Here is a 9,340-nt window from a genome sequence, read left to right on the forward strand (position 1 = left end):
AGGAGAGCATCTACGCAGGCACAATCTTTGAAGTAACCGAAGAGGCAATAAAGAATGACAATGACGTGGATCAAAGCGTGGACCTGATTTCCTTTGATCTACCTACCAGCTGTAATAAATTCTCCGCGGGTTGTTAAGACCTGTCATTATGTATCATACACTTACTTCTTTCAGTGGTCCTCAGTCATTTATTCTGCCACGAGTCAAGTGAAATCGACGTTTCGGTCTTTCTCCATAGCAGTTGTACAACTTCTTACGGTTATCATTTTGACCGCACAATGTACCGTTTAATCACAAGGCAGGTAACCTTCAAAAACAACTTTAATGTGCATAAGAAGACATGAACAACAGATGACACATCAAAGCATACAAAGTGAGTCCATCTCTAAAATTAAGATTTAAGAAATGTGAGGGATACGAACAATAGCAAAAACCTAGAGACACGTCTGTACCGAGACACATACAGCATTTCTCGGACTATCAGCTCTCAATATATCATCAAATTCGTTTGGTTTGCAATAATAGAACAATGCTTTTGTGCAAACTGTAGTTGTGTCTTCCTGAAAGGCGTCAACACTCAAATGAATGTCAAAAGAATATAATAAAACACGAGCAGTTAAAGCAGAGCAGCTGTTTTTATGTCAAAGATGACGACACAGAGGTTGGGGTTCACGGCTCCTCAGCCCTGAAGAAAAGAGGATAGATATCGAGAAGGAGACCTCCCCATTTTTTTTTTTCTGCCCCTATGAGTTGATTATCTTCTTGAAAAATTGAGAAACTTCTCCCACTTGTGTCCAAATTAAATCAGTCTCCTTGGGTTTCCATTGTGTGGACTAATTGCTCACTTCCAATCCCTTCCTGTCCTTAAAATCATAGGACTGTACCAGGCCGTTAGAGGCTCAACACGGTCCGCAGGAGATATTTTCAACCAGGTTTTGTTGACAGTCCTCTCCTTTAACATGCATGGAGAGAGAAAATTGAAGATAACTTATGAGTGAAACAATACACTCCAGCTTGAACATGGCCAAGTTGAAATGTAGTGAGAGGTGGAGGCTTATTAAAGAAAACAAAAATCCTTGATGCCGTTGTCGACAGGAGCGCCCATTTTTCTGTAGTAACAGTGCAATCAGCAAATAATTACACTAATTACACTGACGCTAATTCGACTGAAATTACAGAAACTGGGTTGCGGTTATTTTAAACTGTTGCTCAATTATCAGTTATTTTTCAGAAGACAGAGATGAGTGCAAAGACCCCATATAGCAGAGCACAGGGGTAAGCGACCAACAGCTGCTGCCCATCCATGGCCAACGCCGAGATGAAGATCTTTGAGGCTGAGAAGCTGCACCAGCCAATGATTGAAGCTGTTAGTATAACTCCAATCATGCCCCTAAAGAGGACAATAAGTAAGCAGAAAGTTAACTTTGACAATTTGAGTTTGAACAGTTTTAATAAATGTACATTTATACAAGTAAAACCCCTATTAAACTTTTAATGAAAGTTAACAGAGTGCTAAATCTCAATGTCACCGTTCAGCTGAGCTTATCAAACACTGAAATGATCATTTTGTGGTTGTACTTTACTAATACAACAAAACTCTGACGATATACTCCTAGGTAGTGCGGTCTATAGATTAATGAATGTCTTGTATAAACCTTCCTATGTACTCACTGTAAAGACAAAAGGACTCCAAAGCTGGAGAGGAGGATCATGGGGAGGAGGCAGTATCCCAGCACGCTGGCCACGCAGCCAAAGGACACGCCCGTCATACTCATGAGGTTGAGGAGGCAGTACATGCCGAGGCAGCCAATCGCACTGATGCCGTACACATAACCAAACTGGATCTTACCTGACTGGGAACGGAAAGACAAAAAGTAAGAGGTACGTAGTGCTCAAACTGCAAGTGCTTGAAAGGTAATTGGGCACTTGGCACAGAGTTGAGTTAGAATTGCCGGTAACACCGTGGAGCTGTTAATATGAGGAGTAGACCATGGCAGATAATAATGAGGACATTTGAAAGATTTGACTAAATCAAAACTTGGGTAGAAAAAAAAAAGAAAAAAGTTTACAAAGAAAAACAGGTAATAGAAAATAACCTGAAAGTCGATGGCACACAAGTCTCATAGATGGCTGGAAAATCATGAGCGTCAGAGAAATGGTGACGGTGGTCTCACAATATATAAATTATGATTTCTTTTACATTATGAGCATCTCTCCAGTTCTTTTGGAGCCTCTAAACTTTGGGCACATTGTGTTAAAAGGCCAGACCTCTCACGTAGCTCTTTATATATTGACGCAAATCCACTCAAATTAAAGTTTATTTTATTATTGTAAATTAATTGGGCCAAAGCACTGAGCCTGAACAACAACAAAACATCTAACAGTCCGAATGCAATTCAGTGTGGTATGGATTTTCATGATCACAGCCGTATATCTTTGTGTACTGGCCCAGCACACCGTACATACAGAATATTTACAACATACATTGATTTACTAATTCAGGATCCTCTTATTTTTGACCGGAATCAACCAGTAACGGCTTACCAGAAGAAGTGTTGCACCAAAGGCCAAACAGAAGACCATCGGGCCTGCCAGGTCTGTCTCGTTCATGATGCTGCCGTCTGCTACTTTCATTGGATGGAGCACAGTCAGAGTCTTCTGCCAGATGTGGTCAAAATTGATTCCTAATTCTACGAGAAGACGGAAAAAAAAAAAAAACACACACATCGGGCATATTAAAAACTAGAACTGTACTCAAAACATAGCTGGTGAGAGACAATTCCATCAAATAACCGCACAAAAGTTGTAAAGTATCTTGCCTTTTCTGCTAAAGGATAACAGGGAAGGCAAAATAAAGAGGCAGTTGCATCCGGTATATGGTACCAATTTGCTGTACAGCACCAGACAGGAAACATTCGTTCTTCACAAACACTCTGTGACTGAAGTGTCATTCCTTCTCACATCAGCCTTGAGGTGTGTCTTCATCTTTACCGGTTAGTGTCAAGAGTGTGAATTAGGTTTGAGCAAGTATAAATATGCTCATGTTCTCGGAGCACTTAATGCAGCCCCCAGCTGGCAGTCTGTCACTGTGTAGCCGCGCACATGTATAGACAGGCGCAGAAATGGACAAGACAAAACAAAAGCGATGGAGACTGACCTGTAGGTCAGGGCGCTCCTCCTGCAACAAACTAATACAGGCTCTGACTTTATAGAGAAATCCAACATCAGTGTAGATGGAACCCCCGTGTGGTTGAGTGATAAACTCAACAACACAACTCGACTAACAACAGCTCAGTTGCTTGGGAGTTGTATCGTTAGTATACAGCCAAACGTTACAACAAACACTTCACGCATTGAGAGTCCACCGGCTTCTTTGAGGAAAAAGCAGATCGGGTTTGTTTTTGTTGAGGGTGCAGAACACGATAACGGGAAGTCCTGACGAGGAGAAGACAAGTTATAGACCGCATGAAAACAAAATGATAGTCAGGGTTAAATTGCTAACACAACACAGTGGGGACAAAATATAAGCAATGCTGATGGGGACGGAGGTGAGGAGCATTGCGAGTGACATATATCACATCTGGTGGAGTAAAACCACAGTGTTTTTTTTTTTATTGATTTAGAACCTGGTCACATTTTGCATCAGCATCCGTCCCGGGCGATCGGACAGAGTGACATACAATCTACTCAGACCACATTCGGAAGAGGTCTGGGAGGCATGTGGTCACGTTCTTTTGTCGGTGTGAACACCAACGTGTCCTGGGCCACATTAAAGGACCGCCTACTCAACTGACAGCATCTGAATAAGCGACAGAAATAAATGCAGCTCTTGGTGCAAAGCTGAACCGTACAGAAAGCGGGAGAGATTTACCTGCAAACTCGCAGCTCCAAAGCAACCGTTTAATGATTAAAAACACAAGCTTTTACCGTCGAAGCAAAGCCTCCGCTTTTTTTTTTTTTTCTCCCTTCGAGTTTACCTTGTCTAATTTCTGACACACATTAGATAGTTAAGTTAGATCAATTAATCTATCCTCAAATCCTTTGGGAATAATTAAGCAACATCAGGTCAAGCCTGACAGTTCAGGTTGTGTGTAATATTTAGACACTGACAAACGTGACCTACATCGCAAATTTCTAATAGACTACAACAAAATTCGACTGCAGCGAGCAAAGATGCCTTTCTGTGTGAAATAACAACTCCTCTCCTGTGTCTCTGTACGTGTTCATGCGCTAATTTACTTGTTCATTTGCATATATGGCAGGAAAGTGAGATCTAATCACGAGTGGTCACTCAAAACGCATTTGGATAGGGATGATAGCACCAGGTGTGAACTGCTGTACGTATCAAAGCTGTCCACTAGTGATTGGATCACTGCTGATGCATATTGCCAGGTTTGAACGGGGCTACGGTTTCAACACAGTGTCTGTTGATATCCCAGATCCCACATTCAGGTACATGGTGAGGATGCAACATTTCATCACAAAAGAATGTACATAAAGTCCATGTCTATGAACTGAACACTATGTTGGAGACATTGCAAAAAATGTCAAATTGTATGCAAATGAAAATCTTTCTCAAGTGTATGAGAAGACGGAAAATACCGCAACATTATGGAGAAGTCAGATCTGCCAATTATGCAGTCATTTTGGCAAGTGCCCAGCCTACGATGCAGCGGTCCTTTTAATACTATCACAACTGTGTTGAAGCTATTAGCTCTGACTGGCGACTGAAACTTGTAATTTCATGCCTTAAGAAACATTTCTTAGGTTGACGTCCTCCAAGTGATGACAAAGAACACCAGTAAACTTTTCTATTTTAGCAATTCAAATGGTTCTCCTTTAAAAGTGACCTGAAATTACCCCCGAGACGAGTAAACAGTACGATTATTTTCATTCACCAAGTCACAACAAAGGTAGTCAGTGAGCAGTATTATTAATAAGCAAATAAAGCAAATCCTTAAATGACTAAAAATAGACCAAAAAAAAAAAAGGAATAACAAATACACAAAAAGCAGTCCGCTAAAAGTGTAGAAGTCATAGCCTTCAGGTTGTGGTTCACCTACCTTCTAGCAGTGGCGGCTCGTCATCAAAGCTGTTACTGTACATGGACTGCGATGGGGATGGGGTGTAGGTCTGTGTGGGCTGAAAGATTTGCCCTGTGTACGGCTGCTGGGGCTGCATCACTCCCGGGGAAGTGTAGCCCATGGGCTGGGAGTAATCGTATTGACCGTATCCCCTGGAAAACACACGATCCATTTAATGACTTGTCTATTTCTACTTAATATAGCAGGTTTCCTTTCGAGACTGAAATTTATACTTTTCAGGGCATCGGAGCAAAAAAACCCCAAAACAAACAAACAAAAAAATCATTTATGACACGAACAATAAAACAAAACACCGTAAACTTGCCCATCCGATAACTGTCACTGTATTCTTTCAACAGCGGCACAGCACCGGTGCTGAATGACGAACGACTCCGCCAAGACATCGCATAATAATGAAGAACAACACAAACCCCCGTGTTCACCCTTCACCCGGAGCATCTGACTGGAGCTCATTTTGCCGGACACAGTAAATTAACTGCCTGTATGTATACCATTTATCTCAGTTTTCCACGCATCTTTAAATCGAGCAAATTCTGGTAAGCTGCTGCTGCCGCCTAATGTACATCTTCTATACTCTTTCTAAACTTCGCTCAGGACTTTGATGTCAGAAATGTATTGTTTACTTAACTGACATTTTAGATTTGCTTCTACTCAGGTGTCATTGGATTAAAAAAAAACAAACCTTTAATCAAATGCACCTAAAATAAGATATAAACAAAGGTAACAAAGGGTTCGGCAAGTTAGTTTTGAGGATCTGAAATGTCACTTAAAACGTACCGACGCAGCTCTTAAGACGCGTCAACAGCTGAGGGGCAAATCAGATGAGGACCTGCTTCCTTCAACTTACTTGTTGTAAGGGTTTTCAGCGTTGCTGTAGCCATTGCTGGCCTGGTTTTGGTCATCCACGCTGTAGCTGGACTGGTAAAAGTCCGTGTTGAAGTTGTCAAACCCTGACATCTCTCAGTCTGGTCGGAGCAAAAAAGACAAGAAACAGCTCGGAGGTTTATTTTCGGTTCACTGTAGATCCAATGAACCAACAGTACACGGCTCAACCTTCTACAACAGTAAAATACACTTTAATACAGCAATAATGCGATCATATAATAGTCATATATATATATATATATAATGGTAACACACCGACACTGGCTTATTTATTGCAGATAACACTTATTTTACTTCGGTAAGGTTTATGTAACGACATTTTTTTTTTAAATTATTATTATTTTGTCCGCCTTTCCTTACTTTACTTTCATCAACTGTCCCGACTATCAAATGACTCGCCACCTAAAGACATTAATAATCACGTCAAAATACAGCAACAGCTACTCATCTTTGGAGGCTAGTCGGCTAGTCAATGCTCGCTGTTACAGTCGACTTAACACGCGTCTCTTGAGCATAATGTCAACGGTGGTTCAAATATTCCGTTTAAATATTCATATGTCGTCATTATTCTCAAGCTGTTGAAGCGCAATAAAGCAAACTCTTACCTGCGATGTTTGACAAATCCACCCAGAGCCCTGCCAACTTGGTTGCGGTTGCTACGTGTCAGGACAAAGGTAAAGCTTCCGGTTTGAAAAGTAATCAACAGGAAGCAGGTAGGGACAAAAACAAAATACCTTGTTGAAAAGGTAGCGCCCTCTGCAGACGATTAATGCTATTACAATTGAACTATTAACTGTATGAGTCTAGATCTGCTTACTGTATGCAGCGGTGTATAAAGTATCTGAAAGACAAACTTGAATAAAAGTATAGATATCTTACCAGAAAATACTTCTGGGAAAAGTTAAAGAGTATTTATTGTACTGAAATATCAAAGCTATCTTTTTGTTATGTTAAATGTACTCAAGTATTGGAAATAAAAGTAAATGCTGTTATTTAAAAAGCAAACAATCAGAATTCTGCGATTTATGAAGATTATTTTTTTTTAAAGCAAAACTGTAACTGAACTGGGGCCACTCTCGCTCCAAGTGAAAATTAGGATGAATGTTTTTTTTTAGATATCATGATGCAGTTACGACTCTTAAGCATCTGGCAAAGTTAACCTGTGCTTTGTTTGCACTTGCAAATTAAAGTGCTTTACCAAATAGATAGCTCAATTCACTGATTCACTAAACCTGCTTGCTTGCAGTCTGTGTCATCAGGCCACCAAATTTCTTCCCATTTTATTTTGTAGGAACTAAAATGCTTAGGGGAAATAAATTGGAGTGAAAGTATATATTTCATTCAGAAAATGTAGTGGAGTAAAAGTGAAAGTTGATAGAAGTATAAAAACAGAGGTATATACACTCCCAAAAAATAATGATGTACTGTAATGAAGCATTATTACATGACTGTATCAATGCATAAAATATTAAGCACCATCATTTTCATAGTACACTTTCTTGTTTGACATAGCCTAAATGAAGTGCTGAATTTTATATCACTCTGCTCTAACTGTATATTTGACTTCTAACGGTCACCACCTTTGAAGTGCCGAGACTTTCAAGTGTTATGGATTACTCACAAAAAAGGAACATCAGCATTGACCGATGGTACATTTTACAAGATCGCGAATGCAATGAAAATATCATTGGAACTGGCCAACAAGAGATTTGCTATCGTGACGCATACAAATTGGAATTGAAGTTTCAATAAAGCACTAAAAGGTCAATTATATGTACAGAATGATTCTAACGAGATCAATTCATTACAATGTATGATACTAATTTCTTTGAATAATAACAAATAAAAAACTTTTGCATTCACAAAGAGATCTATCTATTCATGAATTCAACAAACTACTGTCTGTTTTGCCCACGGCAGGTATGGGACCCTGTTAGGCTCTGACCCATAGTTTGAGAAAAACTATGTCTCATGGTAACAAATAGACTCGGCGGGCAGAGGATAATTTCACAGGACAAGCACCAGGCAAGAACAAAGCTGGTGTCTTTGATCGGGGAGCAGAGCAGCAGATCAATCCCTCTGCCTGTGCAGGAGAACTGCACCGCTACCAAATACCACAGGCAGATCCATCCTCTTTGATGATGACAGATAATGCAAAGTAATGGGCTGATGACCTCTGCTGAGAGGAAATAGGGACACTGGGAAATGAAACGGAGAGAGTACCACAGATGTGGGTTTACCTGTAAGAAATGGAAAAAATACAAATGAGGAAATGGAAAAAATACAAATGAGGAAATGGAAAGAAAAATCCTTTTTGATCCAATAGTCTTTCTACTTTATATTTTTATTTCTGCCTCTGTGCTGAAACAAAAACACTCAAACAGGAGGATTTTAGCCATAAATTAACTGCTACAGTGTAAAAAAAAAAAGGAACTCAATTACATAGACTTTGCTCTGTTCCTATAACCTGCAGTTAAATAATTCTCTACAGAATAACAAGTGGGAAAAGTAACACATGCAAGAAAATGCATGAAGAAAAACTTTCTCATTATTCACGGGAGACATACTGCCTGTTCTGGGTGTTAGGGCAAAAACACACAGAGCAACCTTTTTGATCAACACTGCACAAAGGCGATGACTCCACGAGGTTGGAGGAAGAAATTTAGTTGCCAGGTAACACTTGTCACATTGTGACTCCTGCTGAAAGCATAGCATAGCCCAGCCTTTATTGTAGAGTATGTTAAATCACATGTTCACAGATAGCCCTTAGCCAGTTGTATAACAAGTGCCTCTTTATGCTGCAGGACAGGCATGGCAACTCATACCGTAGCACTTAGAAATTGGGTGGATGAGAAAAAAAAAGCAGCCGAAAAAAACAACCGAAAAAACTGAAAAACAACAAGAGAATGTTATTAACAATCCTCTCAGCTGTGCAGGCCTGACATGGATAATTTTTCTGTCTCGGGATGAACAAAATCAATTTGATACACGAAACATGAATTCCTATGCCAAACAGCCCTGACTAATCGTAAGCAGAAATGAGTTGATTCCCTTCGTTGCCTCTCATCTTTCTTTAGACTTTTAATCATTTTTAAACTTGAAGAACATGCCTTTCTTCTTAATCCACTTAATTAAAGAAAATTGAAAAGTGCCAGAGAGGGTAATTGAATTTAGGGCAGTGTTTTGCCATATGCTGTCATAATTGCCCTCTTTTAAAACATCTCTGCTATAATCCTGCTGTGACTGCCTGGGTGGATGAGTGGATTAAAACCACTGAATTTCCTCTACTGCAGCAAACCCCTCATCTCTAACCACCTAATGTACCCCCAATTAAGAGTTCCCTCCCCACC

At 40.0% G+C, this 9,340-nt stretch overlaps 1 protein-coding gene across 1 annotated transcript; it reads right to left on the bottom strand.

Moving 5' to 3' along the window:
• Window positions 1-303: 303 nt before the first annotated feature.
• yipf5 (Yip1 domain family, member 5) lies at window positions 304-6,689 on the bottom strand. Its single transcript, XM_069146045.1, has 6 exons — window positions 6,596-6,689; window positions 5,953-6,070; window positions 5,064-5,236; window positions 2,545-2,690; window positions 1,672-1,853; window positions 304-1,390 (listed from the first exon to the last, which is right to left on the bottom strand). The coding sequence occupies exons 2-6, from the start codon at window positions 6,060-6,062 to the stop codon at window positions 1,228-1,230; spliced, it is 774 nt and encodes a 257-aa protein (XP_069002146.1). The 5' UTR covers window positions 6,063-6,070; window positions 6,596-6,689; the 3' UTR covers window positions 304-1,227.
• Between the last annotated feature and the right edge of the window lie 2,651 nt (window positions 6,690-9,340).

Source organism: Embiotoca jacksoni, unplaced genomic scaffold (assembly GCF_022577435.1).
Source record: "Embiotoca jacksoni isolate LCO1_2020_lvr unplaced genomic scaffold, fEmbJac1.0.p SCAF_13, whole genome shotgun sequence".
In the NCBI taxonomy this organism is placed as follows: domain Eukaryota; kingdom Metazoa; phylum Chordata; class Actinopteri; family Embiotocidae; genus Embiotoca; species Embiotoca jacksoni.